Here is a 21,206-nt window from a genome sequence, read left to right as displayed (position 1 = left end):
TATTGCTCGCAGTCTAATCATCTCTTGTAGCATGCATGCTGTCTGACTATGCCCTGCTGCAGTTCTGCGGTTTCTGGCAGCTTTTTGTAGCATTGCCTTGACAATGTGCAGCCCTTTGGCCATGTCAGGGGCCGCATGGAAGCCTCCCTAAAATCAACAAAGTTGTCTACCACTGCCCTAGTTGGAGCTACAAATGCAGACTGTTTCCTTACCCACTTAAAACATTTGAACGCAGCCTGGAAATGACATAACTGATTACAGCTTGGAAAACTCTACATAGCAGAGCATAGTGCACACGTTCCTGTAACACTAATGCTTAACTAAATACTGCATTCAACAAAGTTTTGTAGTAAAACAAGCTTTCTCCAGTCTGAATTGTCTGTAAGATATGTACTCACCATTATTGCTCCATACACCATCATAGCACTCATGGTGAACATTAACAGGGAGATGGCAAAAAGCACGCAGGCATTCTCTGCAAAACAAAAATCAATAGGATATTACTCTGGCTGCTACATATTACTACCACAGCAATGTGAACAACAAGGCAACAACACATTTCAATAGGATCATCACTTTCAATTACTGCAAGCCACAGTTTTTTGTTACATGAAACTAAAGCCACAGCCATATGTATACAGGCATGTATTAAAGGGGCAGTCCACACAAAATAGAGATTTCAGTTTTTAGCTGAAGCTACAACATTAAAGTGAATGTGTTTTGAGCAAAAAAAGGTAGGTCCACTAAACTGCTGACAGAAACTGTAAGGTTTATTAAAAGGTAAAGGCACTAAATCAACAAGTATCGGTTGATGCCTTGACATATTTCACAATCAAAAGTGCTTAAAGGCTAACACTCCACCTTCTGCAAAAAAAAAAAAAAAAAAAATCCATATTTGTAGCAGAAAGTGTGAATTTATTTTTTCACAAATGAGCCTGCAAAGCAATGCACTTGTGATCACTGAATCGCCGGTCCAATGCACAGGCTCCTGCAGACACCTCCCTAGCTCTAGGTCCATACCGAGGTACGGATGTCCAGTTCAAGAGCTGGAGGAAGTGTCAATGGACCATGAGTGTAGTAATCACCACACTTGTGTTCCATTGAGAACTAAGAGTCCACCTGCTACAGTGGCAGATGAGACTTGTAGTTCGTTCGTTCACAGATCTCTGCGAATGAATGATGTGGCTGTGCAGGAGAGAGAAAAAAAAGAAGTGCTGTAACAAGGGAGAAGAACCTCTGCACACTGTCAGAGGGTGGCCAGTTTGGGGGTGGGGAGTCCACGTACAACCAGTCAAGGTTCTGCAATATCCATCTGCCCTGAACTCAGGAGAATGTTGAAGAGTGCTACGTTATTAATATGGCACCGTTTTCTGCGGCCTTGAGTCCCCAACCATCGCTGGAGAAAGAGAAACCAAGATGTCACTCTACAGACCCAAAAAGTTGACTGGAAAATAGGGAAGCATGAAGACTTTTTTTTTTTTTTTAAATAAGGGCACAGGGAGGTAAAAGGCTACTGCAACAAATGGGACAGGGAATCAGAAGGTGGGACTTAAGGCCTAGAATCCTAAACTTTGTGAAAATATGTAACTAATGGAAAAAGAAGACACCAAACTGGGAACACAGCCTCTCACAGCCTTCCACCCCACTTCACAGAATAGCTCATAAATCATGGGGTACATAAACCAATGTCAGTTGGCTAAAGCAAGCACCTTACACCAGAACAGACAAGACCAGGGACTCACCGGCCACCCGCTCCGAGGAATAATAATTCCCGATAACTTCATATTGGATGTCGACTGCTGGCACAGTGTCAGGGTGAGTCACTTTCACTGTCAAGAGTATGCCCATCAGCAAGTTCACAACCTGAGGATACAAATGCAAAATATTCAATGCAGTTAGACATGTAACACAACTAGAATCTAACTAATAAAAGCAACAATAACAACAAAAAAAGGTCAATAATTCCTGTGAGGTCATTTTTGTATGTGACCCAACTTGGGAGACTTTCAAATCACTTCTTGAACTCGCAAAATTAGGATAAGAAAATGGAAGAAATGGGGGTAGCAGTTGTCACCGGGACAGGAAGCCACAGACTGCAATGAAAAAAAACAAAAACAGTTCTAAACACTACCCCATATCGATAAGGCTTCACTTCCTGTTCCCCTTAGTAATGATGCCGGCGCCTGCACCCAGGGCTGAGGGATGGATCGGCTTCGGGTGCGGACATTGCTGGATCCCTGGACAGGCAAATATCCTTATATTAAAAGTCAGCAGCCGCAGTATTTGTAGCCGCTGACTTTAATTTTTTTTTTTCTTTTTTGACCCAGGCGGAACTCCGCTTTTCCCTTCCCCTTGCAGTAGGGCAAGGCTACATGTTTGTTACACCTAGAGGTAGAGGAATAAGGTGCAGCCGGTACCTTAGCCTTCCTTCGGCAGGCTTCGGTGCTCTCGAGTTCTCTCTGGTGACCTGGCTTATGGGCGGTCCTTTGCCATCTTATGTATAGTGCAATGTTTATGGTTCTACATTGTACTTGATGGCGTGCAACCACCCGTGGAGTGCCTTAGAGAAGAGGCTTTGGGGGACTAGTCACACAAATGGAAGGCAGTCAAGAGGAATAAACTATCACAGCGATTCTTTCTACCCGCTAGACTTGCGTAGTATTTAACCATTGCAGTGCTCCCCACACACACTCTTCAAGGGGGGGGCCTTAAAATACTGAGCCCAAATGGATCAGCATCACACCCCACGATTTACATAAGGACGTCAACAAAATGTAGCCAACATATTTCTCAACAAATTTCCCCAAATTAGTGAGATTGTAATGCACACACATCAAGCTGTGTTCTCTTCATAAAAAAAGAAAATAATGAAACTTAATTGTATGTGCAATTAGATTAATGCAAAATATCCACAATAGAAGCTTTTTTCCTATCAGCAACAAAAAGGAGAAGAAAAGAACCTGAACAACATGTTAAGACACAAGGTCAAACATTAGCACCACCATCATAAGACAATTTTATTATACATTCCAAAATCCCTTGTAAATCAAAATACCTACAGACACCACTTTTAAAGCAGACCTTGCATAAAATAAAAACACATTCTTCCAGGATCGTCTACACAGCGCATGAAGGGATTTCTACAATAAAATATGTAGATATTACATTCTGGTGTAAATAACCTGGGCTGGCCACTAAAGGACTCACACACGCGGGCGTACAATTTAACCACTCCAATACCGGGCACTTGCACCCCCCTTCCTGCCCAGGCCAATTTCCAGCTGTCAGCGCTATCGCACTTTAAATGACAATTGCACGGTTGTGCAACACTGTACCCAAATTACATTTTTATAATTGTTTTTCCTGCTATGGGTAGCAATCAAGTCTGTCGACTGTGACCTTATCTCCGTAGCTAATATGTTATGGTTACTTCCAATTGAATGTATCTCTATCCGCAATCCTATCAGGAAACGCTTTATCCATTTGGGATAGATTCAAAACCACTCTCGGCCTTCAATCGCCCCATATACCACTTCTCTCTTTTATTAAAAACCCTGTCAGGATTTCCCCTAGTTCGTTTAATGCGTGTATCGGTACTAGAGGTCGACCGATATTTCGCCTTTTTATAGAAATCGGCACCGGCCAATTATTATGGAAAAAAAGGCCAACTGTGAGGGATCGGATGCAGGGGCGTGCTGGGTAGAACCCCCCCTCCCCCATCTATTCTAAACGGCTGCTATCACGGCCGCTGTCTGCTGACTTTTTTTTTGTTTTTTCCGTGGAGGAAGTCGGCAGCGGCGGCCACCGATTGGCTATTACCGGCCGCGCTGCATTCTGGGGTTTGTAGTCCGGAGGCAGACGTCAGGGGACGAATGGAGCGGTCTTTGGCCAGGTGAGGGGGCGGAACGGAGCAGGGAGCGCTCCGCTGGTGGGCACTGATGAGGTGGCAGTGAATTACATTATTAGGCTGAACTGGTGGGCACTGATGAGGTGGGACTGATGGACACTGATGGGCTGCACTGATGGGGTGTGCTGGTTGGCACTAGGCTGCACCGATGGGCTGCACTGGTGGGCACAGAACGGCTGCACTGGTGGGATACACTGGTTGGCACTGGTTTGCACTGATGGACACGAATGAGGTGGCACTGATGGACACCGATAGGCTACACTGGTGGGCACTAATGAGGTGGCACTGGTGGGCTGCACTGGTGAGGTGGCACTGACAGGCTGAACTGGTGGGCACTAACAAGGTGGCACTGATGGACACCGATAGGCTCCACTGGTGGGCACTGATGGGTACTGATGAGGTTGCACTGACAGGCTGCACTGGTGGGCACTGAGGTGGCACTGGTGGCACTGATGGACACTAATGAGGTGGCACTGACAGGCTGAACTGGTAGGCACTGATGGACACTGGTGGGTACTGATGAGGTTGCACTGACAGGCTGCACTGGTGGGCACTAATGGATACTGATAGGCTGCACTGGTGGGCACTGATGGGCACTAAAGAGGTGGCACTGATAGGCTGCACTGGTGGGCACTATATATCGCCCCCCCCCCCTCGATTTCTAAATATCGGCATCGGCCAGAGAAAAATCCATATCGGTCGACCTCTAATCGGTACCCGTGCATATGCACCGATACCTGAAACTGATACTTTCAGGCTCGGTTCTTTGAGCTGTCAGTGGGTCTCCCCAGTGTTAAAGAAGTCTGGTAATTGGAGCTGTCAAAAAAAAAAAGCAGCCGGTAACAATGTTGCTCAGCCCTGAAACACTAAAATAAAAAGAAAAATTTTTTCTTTTAGTATATTTCTGTTTCTTCATCTGCAGATCAAAGCCATGAACAAATACACCTGTGTTTAACCCCTTAATAACCCTTAACTCCCTATGCTCCTCCATGCAATTATTATTTTCCTGCTTTTTTTCTTTTGTTAACATATATTTTATAAATAATAAACAAATAAAACTTTTTTGTTTGCTTTATTAGTGAATATTTTTACATATATATTAACATATATTTACACATTTCACATTGAAAAAGCGCTACAAAAAAAAAAAAAAAAAAAAAGATTTGTAAATAACTTTTCAATGCTTTGTACCATTGCCGACAGCTGAAGTTAAAACAAAAACAGTGGCAGTAGGTATCGGTGAGTACTAAAAAAAAAAAAATAATAATAATTCGGTACTTGTACTCATTGTAAAGAAAAAAAAATGGTGTTGGTGCATCCCTACTATTTAGATTATATAAATTTGTATCCACATCTTCTTTACACTCCTTTCCTACTCTGAAACGTATGGACTTTTCCAATCTGAATTATTCCGCTATTAAAAAAAAATTTTGTAAAACAACCTTATCTACAATCAGACACGCTGTTTTCCCAGATGCCACGTTTTGAGCATATATGTAATTATGTCCCACATATCAGAGGACTTGTTTTGACTCTTTATAAACAAATTCTAGCTAGTTTTGATACTAGTCCCCCTCCCTATGTTTCTTAATGAGAACAAGCTCTAAACCGCTCAGTCGATAATACTGAATGGTCCAGTATAGGCTTAGCCAATACATCTGCTTCCTCCTTCCTTGTAATGTTGTTGCTGTGAAAACAAATTATAAGGTGCTTTCTCTTTGGTATTTAGTTCCTGCTAGGATAACGAAATACGCTCCCCATTACCCTGCAGCTTGTTTTCACGGCTGTTTAGATCCTGGTACTCAACTCCATATATGGTGGGATTGTCCAATAGCCCAAAAATGTTGAAAGGCAGTTTTTGATTTAGCTTCTAAAATGTTTGAGACTTAAATACAACCTAATCCTGCTATAGCTCTTTTAAATCTAAAACCAGACAGAATTACACAGAATCAATTTTGCATTTTTTTTTTTTTACAGCTCTGACGCAAAACCAAACCATAGCCGATACCATTCAAGAACCAATAGTTCCCTTGTCCATGCTAAAAAGGAAGCAATTGAGAGTCCAAAGCCAAAACAAGAGAAAACACACCGCTGCAGGCAATTCTTGGTGCAAACCAGCCCAAGGTGCTGACCCCGGCTCACCACCGTCCTCAACATGTGTAAGGAAAAAGGAATGGTCGCACAGTGGAACTGAATGAATGCTTTGCAGGACGTCTTTATTGTCATATGCCAGACAATTGTACATGAATCACAGTTGACGCGTTTCACATAAGTATACCGTGCTTGTTCACAACATTTGTTCTCTGCACAGGCTATTTAAAGCGGTGTTCCGCCCCAAAAAAAAAAAAAAAAAATTAAAAGCCAACAGCTACACATACTGCAGCTGCTGCCCTCTAACAATAGGACACTTACCTGTCCTGGAGTCCCGCGATGTCGGTACCGCAGTTGATGTTTCCATCAGCTGTTGGGTGCTGCTGCCGCCATTGCGGTTAAGGGAACCCGGCCTTATGGCTTCACGCCGGGAACCCTAGTGTGCATGTGCAAGGCCCCCGCTCCTCTCTCCGACTGGCCCGGCGACAGGGAGAGGAGGAGGGAGCCCCAGGGTCATGTCATGGGCTGTGGCCCAGACTTCCGGAAGTGGGAACAGGATACCTGTCAAAGACAGGAATCCTGTCCCCCCTCTCCCCCGAAAGGTGCCAATTGAGCGGAAGTTCAACCTTTGGGTAGAACTCCGCTTTAAGGTATATGCCTAATTGGTGCAAAGAGAACAATGCACATATAAAAAAAAAACAAAAAAAAAAAAAAACACGACATTTGGATTAAAAACATTTCATGGGTTAAAGTATCAAAACAGAAAAAGAAAAAAAAAAAAAAAAGAAATTAACCAATAGCTACACCCAAATTCAACAATATAACCAAATAGGAAGACTGAAAAAAAAAAAAAAGAAAATGAACACTAAAGGATAGGTAACTGACAAAATACACAGATGCTCAAGGTGTGACCACATGTGTACTATATACATAAACATGCATGAGAAAAATATATGGAGGAGATCTATCCCAGTGCATGAATTCATAAACACCAGCAGACATATCCGTAATAGTCTCATACTACTCACATTCCTGAAAAAATGGCCCGAACAAGACAGTACTCTGCTACTTGTAATAAATATAAAAATATTGTGATAATAATCATGGCAGTATGTCTTATGCAACAATAGTACCTATAAAGACCATATAGCCCCTCCAGCAACGGAATGTAGTCAGTAGGATTTGTAGCAAAAAGCTTCCGATCGTATACATGGGAAAGCCACCCATCCTCATATCCGAACCGTCTTTTATGCTTTATTCTTCTAAAACCCGGGGCACAGGCTATAATACCGGTACTTACTTTATAGATCTTGTTTCATAGATCTTTTCATACTCTTTGATCTCCCACTTGCAGCTCTGCTCTTGATGGGCGATCCACTCAATGTAATGCAACGCTTCAGCGGGATGGATGGCCTTCCCATGTATATGATCGGAAGCTTTTTACTACAAATCCTACTGACTACATTCAGTTGCCGGAGGGTAAATATTGAGTTTATAGTTAGTATTGCTGCATAAGACATTCTGCCATGATTATTATCACAATATTTTTATCTTTATTACAAGTAGCAGAGTACTGCCTAGTTTGGGCCCTTTTTCGGGAATGTGAGATTATGTAGTAGGCGACTATTATGGATAGGTCTGCTGGTGTTTATGAATTCATGCACTGGGATAGACCTCCTCCATATATTGTTCTCATGCATGTTTATGTATATAGTACACGTGTTCACACCTTGAGCATCTGTGTATTTTGTCAGTTATCTCTCCTTTAGCGTTCTTATTCACCTTTTTTTCAGTCTTCATATTTGGGTATATTTTTGAATTTAGGTGTAGCTATTAGTTCATTTCTTTTTTGGTTTCTTTCCTTTTACTGTTTTGATATATAACCTATGAAATGTTTTTAAAGCCGCACTATCACATTTACCCTTTACTCCCACTGTATTTTTTCCCCCTTTTCTTTACTTCTTCTATCCTCTTACTCCTTTTTCATTTCCCTTTTATCAGTTCTTATGTGGTACTCACAGGCTTGTTCTCCAGACCCACTGAAATGTACTTTTGCTTTACTGATTTATTGATCACCTCGTTTATAAACTAGCCCGGTAGTCACCAATCTACTCTTCTCTTTCTTTTCAATTATATGCCATTTTTTACATTTGACTGTCTATTTGATGTTTATATAGTAGGGATTGACAAATATCGGATTTTCGGTGCCGATACAATACCGATATTTCAGCCCTCTCTCAGGCCGATATTCTCTGCCGATATTTTGTACATTTAACATTTTTACTATCACGGTTATTGCTGTCACAAGGTTTGTAAACATCCCTTGTGATAGTAATAGACAGTGACAGGTACTCTTTAAAGGAGGGATCTGGGGTCTATTAGGACCCCAAACCCCTCCTCTGCACTTGCAACTATTCAAAACGTCAAGATCGGTGCTTTTGAATACCTTCTATTTTTTAAAACTGGTGCTTTTAAGAAGCCAGTAATCCGGGAAGTGATCTCACGACATCCCTTCCGGGTTACTAGATCCGAGACCCAGACAAAGCATCGGGTCTTCGGTCAGCCAGCGGTTGTGCCAGCTGGTTGCACAGGCCTCACGGTGGGACGGGAGAGCCTGGGGGGCGATCACGGCGGGGGCGGGAACGTCACCTCTCGCTGCTTGTAATAACAGCCGAATGGCTGCTGAGTCGCATCAGTTATTACAAAAAAAGCTGACCGCCCGCTCTAAAGAACGGTACTGGGGTGATGCCTGAATCTGCATGTATCACACCGGTAAAACCTCTTGAAGCAATAATCGGGTATGTTTGTGACCGATACTTCCAAAAAAGTGAATATCGGCCGCACTGATAATTGGCTCATCTCTATTATAGATTGCGATATTGCATTTGAATTTTTGTCTCTTTCCAATTAAAGTAATTAGTTTGTTACCCTTTGAATATGCACCACAATCCTTGTAAAATTCAGACTGTTCACCTTCATTTTATTCAAAACAATAAACAAATTTGACAAGGAAATTTTTATAATTATTTTCACACAAACAGAGTTTTCTTTTGGTGGTATTTATTCACCACTGTTTTTTTTTTTAATTTTTTGCTAAACAAATGAAAAATGATCAAAACATTTTGGAACCCCCCCCCCCCAAAAAAAAAACAACGTTTTTCTTAGCATACGCTTCACAATTTTTGCAAATAAGTAATATTTATCCTTCACCGATGTCAGTTTCCATCCAATCCGCCAGACAGATGAAGAATAGGACCACCATCTGTCAGTTTTTGGGGGACAGGATCGAATTGTATGACATCCGTCGCTCCACCATAGAAGAGACTGGAAGGTCTGATCAGGTCTGCCTGAAAAACTGATCAGACAGTCCGTGTGAAAAGGGCCTAAATTGCATTTCAAATGTGTTTGAATGTTCATTTAAGTGATCCATGTTTCCAATGTTTTCCTTGTACACCACGGCTTATAAGTAGCCCCACAAGTATAAGTCAAGTGGGGAAAGATGAGGGGATCTCGCAGGCCATTCCATAGGGCCAGAATGATCAATTCATGAACGTCAAAACTGTTGATCCAACCTTACTGTAAAGCAGTGAGATCCCATGACTGGATAGACAGAAATACAAATCCCATATGTATAAGTTTGTCTGGAATCCAGCTTTAAATTCTGCAGAAATTTGGCCACCCGGATTGAGTCAGCCTGAGAAAAAAAAATGCTAAATCAAATAAAATTCTACTACATAAAATGCAGCTGAAAAGCACAGAGTGAGGCAACAGACTCTCTCATACTGCATTGTAGAGCTATGGTCCCCAAACTGCAGCCCTTTGCCTGCCTTTATCCGACCCTTGGGGATTTCTTCCACTGATATACATGTTGAAACATTATTTCTTTCACTGACAATAACGACGGGGCACCATTCCTTCCTCGCCTCCCCCGACACCGAGGATGGGGCACCATTCCCCCCCCTCCAACACCAAGGACGGGGCCCCATCCCCCCCTCGACACCCCCCCCCACACTGAGGATGGAGCACCATCCCCCCCCCCCCCCGACACCAAGGATGGGGCACCGTTCCTCCCCTCCCCCCCGACACCAAGGACGGGGCACCGTTCCTCCCCACCCACCCCGACACCAAGGACGGGGCACCGTTCCTCCCCACCCACCCCGACACCAAGGACGGGGCACCATTCCACCCCCCCCGACACAAAGGACGGGGCACAATTCCACCCCCCCGACACAAAGGACGGGGCACCGTTCCTCCCCATCCCCCCCCCACCCCCGACACCAAGGACGGGGCACCGTTCCTCCCCCCCCCCCCCGACACCAAGGACGGGGCACCGTTCCTCCCCCCCCCCCCCGACACCAAGGACGGGGCACAGTTCCCCTCCACACCAAGGACGGGGCACCATTCCACCCCCCCGACACAAAGGACGGGGCACCGTTCCTCCCCTCCCCCCCTGACACAAAGGACGGGGCACCGTTCCTCCCCTCCCCCCCCCCCCCGACACAAAGGACGGGGCACCGTTCCTCCCCTCCCCCCCCCCCGACACAAAGGACGGGGCACCGTTCCTCCCCTCCCCCCCCCCCGACACCAAGGACGGGGCACCGTTCCTCCCCTCCCCCCCGACACCAAGGACGGGGCACCGTTCCTCCCCATCCACCCCACCCTCGACACCAAGGACAGGGCACCGTTCCCCCTCCTTCACCCCCCCCGATACCAAGGACGGGGCACCATTCCTCTCCCCTCCCCCCCCCGACACCAAGGACGGGGCACCATTCCACCCCCCCCCCGACACAAAGGACGGGGCACCGTTCCTCCCCTCCCCCCCGACACCAAGGACGGGGCAACGTTCCTCCCCATCCCCCCCCCACCCCGACACCAAGGACGGGGCACAGTTCCCCTCCTTCACCCCCCCGACACCAAGGATGGGGCACCATTCCTCCCCCCCCCCCCCCGACACCAAGGACGGGGCGCCATTCCTCCCCCCCCCCCCGACACCAAGGACGGGGCGCCATTCCTCCCCCCCCCCCGACACCAAGGACGGGGCGCCATTCCACCCCCCCCCCGACACCAAGGACGGGGCACCGTTCTTCCCCACCCCCCCGACACCAAGGATGGGGCACCATTCCCCTCCTTCACCCCCCCCCCGAAACCAAGGACGGGGCACCATTCCCCCCCCCCCCCAACACCAAGGACGGGGCACCATCCTATCACTAATACCCATTATGGAACACAATTCTTCCTCCTGACCACAGGCACTATAAAGAAAATGTTTACTCCAACTGACCAGTCCGCCCACCCCAGTAAACTGGCCCTTTGTTTAAAAGTCTGGAGACCCCTGGTGTAGAGTAAACTCAGCATCATCATTTAGGATTACACTAGAGGTATACTGGGGGGCACTACTTATGACAATCTTTTATCAAGTACAAAGAACTATCTCTGCATCTCAGCAGGTCATGTGAGCAATGATTCATACAAGAGGAAGATTTGGGAAGAATGAACAGTACCAGCATATGAACTAATTACATCTAACTAGTCTGTTACATACATGAGCTGACAGGCTGTTCTCTACTTTGCAAAAGACAAAGAGAACGCAAAAGACAAAGAGAACGCAAAAGACAAAGAGAACGCAAAAGACAAAGAGAACGCAAAAGACAAACAAACAACCGCAAAAAACACTCCAGGATTTGAAGCACTTTTAAAAATATGCTGGCCTATAAGGAGGTTAAAGCACAACTCCAGCAGACTGAAGTCCCCCCTTGGGGCTTCGCCTGTACTGTAACTGTTCATTTTGTCTATGAGAGAAAAGCGCTTTGCTTAGCTGATCCTCCACTCCCCCATGCTCTGGTGGTAGACTGTCCCCAGGTGCCATCACACCCAATGCAGGGCTATAGACTGGTCTTTATGACATCATCAGGATCTTGGGCCATTGGAAAAGAGCAGGGACCTGTCTACACCATCTAACAGCTAGGGAGATTGCGTAGCCAAATCATCTTTTTGAGCAATTAACTCTTGCAATGTGGGCGTAGCCCCACTGGTGTTTTTTTTTTTTTCTGAATGCCTGTAAATGCCTATGGCGTGCATTGAGGGAAGTTTACAGGCATACACCCAAAAAGGTCATCATAGTACACAGGACGTGTGTAGTCCCAGGCAGTCCTGCTGCAGCTCCGGGTTCCCCCTCCCAATTGCTAGCAATTCTCAGCTCTGCAAATGAAGCCAGTTATTGCTGGGCAAAAATACACCAACTCTAGCAGCTGAAACTGGCAAAAATGATTGGCTGACTCAGTGTTCATCAACATCATTCAGCCCCCATTCACACTGAATGCAGCTTTAAAATTCCGCTACTTCAGTGCAATTTCAAAGCCACCGGTCAGTGCGCATTCATGTGAGGCTTAATGACATCTGTGCGACTTCATGCACCGATATATATATGCAAGTCGCACATGAAATCGTCAAAAAAAGTGCAGGAACCTCTCTCAAAATTGGTGAAAGTCGGAGTCGCACCAATTTGAACAGTTTCATAGGCACAAATATGGTGCAACTTGTCATGTGAGCTTAGATGCGCAGAGACGAAGCAACATTGTTACTTTTGTATCTACTCATCAGCAGATTAAAGGGAATGAGCTTCCATCTGCAGAAGCACTCACCTAAAGCAACCTGACAAGTAAAGCAAAAGTTATGAAAATTGTCCATTTAATTCGTTATTAACCCTTTGTTTACCCTAACCAGCCCTAATGAACCCTTCAACTACATAATATATAAATATATATATATTTTTTATTTATTGGTGTATAAACACGCGCTTTTTCACCCTGAAAATCGGATGCAAATAGTGTGTGCGTGTTACACGCCAATACTGCAATTTGGGCTGCCTGGGAGGGGGCGGGACGAGCGCCATCAGATTACATACATACAGCGAGAATCTCCTGTTTACTCAGCGGCCTCTGTAATAGGAAGTCCAATCTCCTAAAATTTAAGTTTTTTTTCCCTGAAAAACTTCCCTCCTAAAAATGAAGGTGCTTGTTATATGCCGATAAATACAAGATTATAATATAATTATATATTTTAATATATATTTTATTAACCCTTTTTCTTTTGTCTTGTTAGTTCATTTTCTTTAATGTGTCATTTTTAAAAGTGCACAATTTTGGGGGGAAAACATTACAGACTTGCTTTTAGTGTTAATTTAAATGGGACAAATGAAAAAAAAATGCATATATTTTATTCCATAGTAACACTTGAACACAGGTCAAAGAGGAGGAAGAAAGAGTTTTTTTATGAGCTTTGTTACTTTTTATTTGTCTATGGATTGCATTAAAAAGGTAATTTTTGTGAGACGATATTACAAGATGCCTTGCCCTAAAAAATAAAAAAAAACACTGTCTTAAAGTGGATGTAAACCCAATGTCATCCTTTCTAAACTACTGCCATAGGGGTTATCTATAAGGATATACATGCCTCCTGCATGTATCCTTATCTGTCAAATGTCTCCCCTCTGTCTGTTATCAGACCCGAAAAACTGCAGATTCTGTGGGTGGGTCTGTTGTCTGGAGCTCGGTGGGTGGAGTCGTGATGTCAGTAGAGTCCCCGCCCACCTCTACACTCCCCTTGTCAATATACATTTTCTCCTGTGTATTTCTTACACTGAACTTCTGTTATGATCTCTAACATCCAGTGAAAAGACAGGAAAGTAACCACATGACTTCAGCATGCCAAATCATGCTGAGGTTTGGAACAGCCAATCCTTGCAGAGCTGCTGAAGAAAGGAGTGGGGGAGGGAATTAAAAAAATAATGTATGTCTCTTAGGCTAGTGCACGAGATATGTAAATCACCTGTCACTCACAGCAAGGGGGAGGATTTGACAAAGTTTTTCTCTGTTTGTCAAGATTTATCTCACTGAACAATAAAAGAGGATTGCTCAGAGATGGATTAACTCTGTGTGGCAAGACTGGGCTCAAATGATAGGAAATCTTATACTCTACAGTATGATAAAAAAAAAAAAAAAAAAAAAAAAAAAAAACGGGTTTACATCCACTTTAATGGGCAACTCCACTTTTATGGGGGGAAACAAATGAACTCCTTCGCGTCTACCGCCTCCTGACCCTTTAAAAACCTGGGCATTCGGGTCATGTGACCACTGTGGCTGGCTGTCACAATGGTCACATGATTGGAAAGCTCCCAATCGGCTACCGGCTACTGTGCTGGGAGCGCGCTCTCAGCACTAAGTGGTTTACACAGGGCCACATATATGTGTGCGGCCGGCATCAAAAGGTTGATATAACATATGCAATTGCTACATTTAAAGTGAAACTCCACTCTCTCAATCAACATTGACTATTCTTAATCCTTATGCTGCTAGCAATAATAAATAGATAGATTTACCCTTTTGTATAACTTGACCTTCCCTCCTAGATTGTAAGCTCTAATGAGCAGGGCTCTCTGATTCCTCCTGTATTAAATTGTATTGTCTGCCCTAACATTGTAAAGTGCTGTGCAAACTGTTGGCACTATATAAATCCAGAATAAAAATATTATCATTAATAATAACAACAAATAGGAAAGTATATTATATTTCCTTGTTTTGAGGTTTTTTTACCCTTCAGTTACATCCCAGGAATCTTCGGGGGGGATTCTCAACTAAGCACACCCCCCCGCCTGTATGCCGGAGCTAAGGGCAGATGGATTCCAAGAAGTAAATGCTACATAAACCGTCTGCCCTTACTGAAGATGGCCACAGGCAGAAATGCTAGGGGTTTTTTTTCAAAATGATTTCTCAACAAAATAAAGATGGATGGGGGAGTAGGCTTTGAATATTAAAAATAAATGCAATAGTGTTTAGTAGTGTGAGTAGTACTGCTTTAATGTTCTAAAAAATGACCTTTCCTTTTCAAACTGCAGCTGCTGTAAGTTTCTGTCAAATTCAATGCAATATGGCAACCTGGAAGCATTCTGTACACTGCTGGTATAAGAACGCCTCCAGGTTGCCACTAAGATTTTAGCACTTCAGGGCATAAGCATCCTCTGTGACAAAAATTTAATTTTTGGGTTAATCATTTCTAAAGAAATACTGACACTGCAACTTTTCACATCAGAACACAGAAAATACATCAGCTGGTTACAATAAATTAGTCACTCTGATTCAGAATCACTTTGCTTAGAATCTGGTCCAACAAAGAGCTATTCCTTCAGAAACAGGAAGGAAATTGCAACAAAGTTTGTTAAAATCACTACAATGTACATATATCACCCAGAGAGAATTTTGTTCTCAACAGAAGTGGATTTACTCTATTAAATGAAAAATCTATGGCCGAATAAATAGGTCCATAGCAAAAAAAAACATAAAAACTGCTCCATAGAGGGTGTAGACGGGTGAGAGGGGAAGTGGTTAAGCAGTTCTTGCAACCACGGTCAGATTTACCGATATCCTGGGAAACTTTGGTGACATCACCTGGCCCAACATCTCAAGTGACATGTCTCAGGACTTGACAGCTTATGGAATACATTACTGGCATGCTGGAAAATATTTGCTGCCATTTATTAATCATTCCCTGCCACCGTGATGGAAAAGCGGAGTCCCATCAACCATACATGCACTCCATACACAGGCCAACTAATATATAAAACGTTACTGCAATTCGGACAAGAAGAAGATGACATTGCTCGCCGCCTGGCCTAGGCCTCTCAGGGAAAGCTTTGTCCTTGGAGATGTGTTTATCTGCAGCAGGGAAGCGGGCCAAATCAGTTTCTTTACACAGAGCTGCTGCTATCACTTTCACTAAAAGGTCATGGGAGCCAGGAGGAAAGAGAAGAAGGGCTAAATGAAGCACTATGGCCTGATCACAAACGACATTATTTCGCAATGAGCACCTGCTTATAATTGCAAAAAGAAAAAAAAACAAAAACACAAAAAACACACACACACACACACACCTAGTTGGCGTGTCAATCTGATCTTCTCACAACAGGTAGCAGTGCTATAGTCATCAGTATCCAAAACCATGAAAAATACTGCGTTGGTCATCCTGGTACAGCGGAGGCAGGAAGCTCAGGCAGTATGGATTTTATATAGCCGCAGATAAAACATTATGGCAGCCTAATACTTCTCATTTCAGACCTGCTGACGTTGCTTTACTCAGTGCAACTTATAACATCCAAGTGAAAGATATAACACCAACATGTCAGAAAAAAAAAAAATAAATAAATTCAAACATAGAATCACAGAGTTGGAAAAAGGATCACCCCTCCTAAAAATGACTTGTAAACTCAATCTGGTGTAGCCAATCATCTTCTCAATGGCACACAAAGTCATTTGACCAGGGTGGATAAAAAAAAATCAATGATTTTTTAAACATCTATAATATTTACTAACCTGACAGCTTATTATTCTAAATAGGGAACCTTCATTTTGTTAGCAAATATTAAAGATTCTAACTACCAGCAAGAATAAGTCCATTTAGCCCCCGTTCACACCTATGCGAATTAGATGCGGCATCCAATTCACAGGACATTTTAAAATTCATATGAATGCATCTGGTTCACATATGTGCATTGCACAAAAAACGTGTGCGTTTTCTGGGCATTGCGGTGCAAATTACAAGCCCATTATCTTCTATGGGAACACATCTGATTCGCAGATGCATTGCGTTCTGAACATGGATTTTCTCCTTCTCCTCACTACACCTCTCCCTCTCCCTGTTCACTGATCCGCAGCTAGAACGCAGAGGAATCTTTGAACAACTGATTTTTATCTTCCCAGTGAAACCTGAGCTTCAATTCGCACCGAACATGTGTGAACCCAGGCTTAAAGAGCACCTGTCATTTCAGATACATGGCAGCGCCCATTAGTGGGCATCCACTCACCTGCTGCCACATCACCAGCCATCCCATTAAAGTGAACGGGACTGTCGGTGAGTCAATAGCGTGTCAGAGGAGGAACAGATGACAGTTGCTCTTTAAAAACTATTGCTGCTAGCGCAGGTTGAGACATCAGATAAAAAATATGTTTTTTTTTTGTTTAATAGGAATTTCCAACTTTTTATCCGATCGATCCCTAAGCATTTGAGCATTGTCTATTGGACAAGTCAAACTTTCATTCACAGAGGATATAGCAGCGACAATTGCTGGTATCTCCCTTTCTTAGTAAATTTTTCCTCCATAGGAAAAAAGTGTTAAAACAGTATTGTAGGAAAAAAATGCTTATCTGGGTGATCCCACTCAGAATATATAAGCCTTTCCAGCAATGAATGGACAGGAAAAGGCATGTGCTACTTGAGGATGATTTAGTGAACCCAAATGGAAAAGTGGGCATATCAACTGACTCAATGAGGAGTACCAAAAAAAGTGGGAGTAGGAAAATTCAGTAAGAATTGCACCATCAATCTTTCAGATTGTGAAGCTGATTTTATCCCATTCTGGGATGCGATTAAAGCCGCTAGCCAATCCCATCATGGCTTGAGGAAAACCCTCTTCAGTAATAGACAGGGGCTGCACTGTTGAAAACAATTGCAATATTTGATAGCCCTGATCGCTTATTCTCACCGGCCCCCCCAGAACTCTCAGGGGAAAATGCCAATGTATAGTGTTTAGAGCTTGCAGGAGTCCCTTTTAAGCCCTTTTTGGGGTGTTTCTACCCCCCTTCTGAAAATAGCCTGATGCACAAACGCAGAGGGACTACCACAAGAAATCGCATCCACCTCTTGAGCAAATAGTCCAGCAACTGCCGCTGCTATTTAACGCTTAGCCTGATGCTTTTAATAAACGTGCCAAATGAATACCTATGTCACCACTTACATGCCTCTTTTTAGTTTTTGTGGCTCTCCAACAGCTGCAGTCAGCAAAAAATGGAGTCTTTTAAAAGTACCCCCACGCTGGACGTCGCTGCACGCCGCGCTAAACCACGCCCACTCCGTGTTCCCACCGTGCCCTCCTCTTTTCAAAAAAGGAGCATTTTCCCATGCGGGCCTCTGAGCCGACGGGATCGGTGTGTGTGCGGGTGGGCGGCGGGGAGGGCTGTGACAAGCCACTGTACAAAGGCGGTGGAGAACGGAGCGGCATCCGCTGATCGTTCTGCTTCTCCCTCTACTCAGGAAGAGAGGGGAGAGCTTTTGTCCGGGTGGGGGGGGGTTTAGAGAAAAATCCCCCCCCCCCTTCCAACATCTTTTTGGAGTCCTGTGACTGCAAGCTGGAGAGAGGTCTGTCAGCGTCTGCTGACACAGCATGATCTGAGAAAGCATGACAAGGTACGTGCTCTATACAGCCCCCAGTGGTGACTTTTAGGCATGAAAACATTTACTATTTAAAGGAGACAATTCATAAGAAACTTTAAAATTCTTTAGAAGTCTCCACTTAAAGTGGTGTTCCGGCCGAAATTATACTTTTTAAATAAAAATACCCCTATAATACACAAGCTTAATGTATTCTAGTAAAGTTAGTCTGTAAACTACGGTCTGTTTTGTTAGTTTATACCAGTAGTTTGTTATTTTATAAACTTACAGCAGGCCGTGGCCATCTTAAGTGTGGGCATCTGAAGCCAGACTGTATTTCTTCCTGGATCTCATCCTTGCAGATCTCACACATGCTCAGTGCAGCACAAGCAGTGTAATAGGTTTCAGGTCAGGTTTCCATAGCAACGGCAGTTTCAGAGGAAGTTGCCGTCCCTTCCCAGAAGGCATTGCAAACAGGAAATGATGCGATGGGCCGCGGCCAGGGAGGAGGAAGTGAAAAATGAATACAGCAGATATACAGTAGGTGCTGAGAAATTTTTTTTAAAAATATCCAATTTGTTTACAGTGCACAGTTTAGTGAGGGATTCTGAAGAGTTGTAAAAGTGGGTGGAACTCCACTTTAACTTTCCCGCCGCAGGTATTTCTGTAGTAAAACCAACAGACGCAATCTTCACCACACGGTGGGCTCTGTTTAAAAAACCTTCAGGAACTGGGGCCCCCTTTTTAAAATCGGGGGATCCGCACTCCTGAACCCGTAATAGCACCCCGTCAGAAAAAAATTTATGGCTGAAAAACCATAAGCACTGGATCCCGGGGTCCAGCTCTCTAAAAAGAGAAGCGTTATGGGCTAAACCTTGTTTCTTCCGCCACGAGGCCCGGGTACCATTCAATTCGGCCTAAAAAGACACTTTGAATGGATCCGGCTGCATTGCTAGCCCCAGCAAGGATTGCACCAGTGGAGCTCAGCACAGCACATCTTTACTCGTGACCAACACCTTAGACACTGGCGAAAAAACTGAAGTACTCCCAGTAGTGGGAGGGTTTATATAGGGAGTGGACTTCCTGTCTTAGGATGTGCCAGTGTCCATCACCTGAAGGTGGCCTATAACCCACATAGTAATTACTATGGCTCTGTGTCCTGTGATGTACGATTAAGAAACACCGATTTTAACTTGTAAGCAACAAGTGTCAGAAAAAGGTTTAGTCTTTAAGGCCCATTTCACGCGGGGCGGATCAGCTCAGCAGACTCCGCCAGCTCAGTGAGAGATCGCTCTGTTGATCCCCGCTGAGCAGGCAGGTGACCGGTCCGCCTCCGCTCACTGTGCAGGGATGGACCTGTCAGAGCTCCGCTGTCCTCTATGGGAGATCAGATGAAAATCCGTCTGTCCGCTTTCATCCGATTCGATCGACGAATGGCGAGCGTATCGCCACCCGTCTGTTTTGAGCGGATCTTATCTGATCGGATGGCAGGCGGGTGTCAGTAGACACATCTCCGCTGACATCCACCTGCCCATAAAAGTCAATGGGTGGCCCACTCGGATCCACCTGAAAAACGGAAAGGCGGATCTGAGCGGGCCTATCGTGTGAAAGGGGCCTTTATGGTTAAACTGACCTCATTTACAGACCGAAGTTCAATACTTTGCTCTAAAAGTACTAAAAGATTCTTTGTTTATAGTTCTCTCCCAATGTTGATAAACATGTACCAGCTTTTTTATAAATTCTTTTGACAGCTGAGTAGAGCACATCTCTGAACTTACATGACTAAATCGTGTAAATGCTGCATAGAGATCGTGAGGGGGGTTGAAACGAGATCGCGATTTTTTTAACGATTAATCGTGCAGCTCTAGCTCAGCATGAAAATAGCTTTCCTGGAGTATTTCTTATTTCAAATTGACTTGCTTTGCCAATTTGCTGTCTATGCAATGTATTTTTTTTTTTTTTACCAGATAGTAAATGTCTCAAGGTGATTGTGCATACCTTTCTAGACAAAACATCTCTAACAAAAAATAAAATAATAATAGGGAGGACTCCTGTACCAGTAAACCTTACAGTGGAAACACCCCTTCCAACATTCAACATACAGGTTGTAGAGAACAATGAGGCTGGAACTTTAGAAAGGGGCATCGCAGCTCTCCTAGTCAAATTGGAACTTGCATATAAAAATGTACCATGCACTTCCAACTCATTTCTGACATCTGAAAGTTTCTGAGAATAGAGCAGGTTGCACCCCCTGCACTCCCCCTCATGCCACAGCTCTGTAGCCATTTCTAGACAGTGACTGAAAATCAAGATTGGAAATCAGACTTTTGAATGTAAAGTTGGTTCCAGCACAATCCGTTTACATACAATGACATCAAACTATTCTTTCCATATTGGCTGGTGGTCAACCAATAGAAAAAATAAAAAGAACGCCAGGCAATGGGAAAGAAGAGATGAAGAAACCTAAAGTGAATGTAAAGTAACATGAGTTTTTTTCACAGAGTTTCACAGCTGCTACCAATGGATTGTTAGAGAGCATCTACACATGTTGGGGAGCAATAAAGAAGGTCTATGCTCAGGTCCTAAGCTAGCCTGGCATCATGGATCTGTAGATCAGAAGCAGGCTTTTCCAGAAAAAAACAGGTATGTTCAGGCACTTTGAGATGCCTAGTAATAGGCACATCAAAATCACAAGTGGTTACAAGTCACTTTGATATCGAACATCATATATCCAGCTACTGAAATCAAACATTCCCACCACAGAGAATGGCTCAGGTAATAGGCAGATCAGTATCCTCAGCACTGTCACACTTGGCATTCTACTGACTAGGTATTTTCGAGCAAGGTTCCCCAACCAGGATCTTCATGTATAGATGACCCTTTAAAAAGAAGCAAGATTACATTGCATATGTTTCATCAGGTTACAGGCTGACTCTGCCAAGAACAAGTGACAATACTTCAGCCTAGAACTGGTTCTACCAGCTTTAGGTGCTGAGAATGCCTCATTTTC

General features: G+C 44.0%; 1 protein-coding gene across 1 annotated transcript in view; it reads right to left on the bottom strand.

Annotated features, from left to right (window-relative positions):
- The window catches only part of LAPTM4A (lysosomal protein transmembrane 4 alpha), a 47,786-nt gene that overhangs the window by 12,469 nt on the left and 14,111 nt on the right, over positions 1-21,206 (bottom strand). The window contains exons 2-3 of the mRNA XM_073625337.1: positions 1,743-1,863; positions 399-475 (exon numbers count right to left, since the gene is read on the bottom strand). Of these exons, the coding sequence (XP_073481438.1) occupies positions 399-475; positions 1,743-1,863 (198 nt within the window). The remainder of the gene's footprint in view (positions 1-398; positions 476-1,742; positions 1,864-21,206) is intronic.

The sequence above is a fragment of the Aquarana catesbeiana genome, linkage group LG04, assembly GCF_042186555.1.
Source record: "Aquarana catesbeiana isolate 2022-GZ linkage group LG04, ASM4218655v1, whole genome shotgun sequence".
In the NCBI taxonomy this organism is placed as follows: Eukaryota; Metazoa; Chordata; class Amphibia; order Anura; family Ranidae; genus Aquarana; species Aquarana catesbeiana.
Note: the sequence above shows the minus strand (reverse complement) of the source record. Positions and strands in the feature narration are given on the sequence as shown.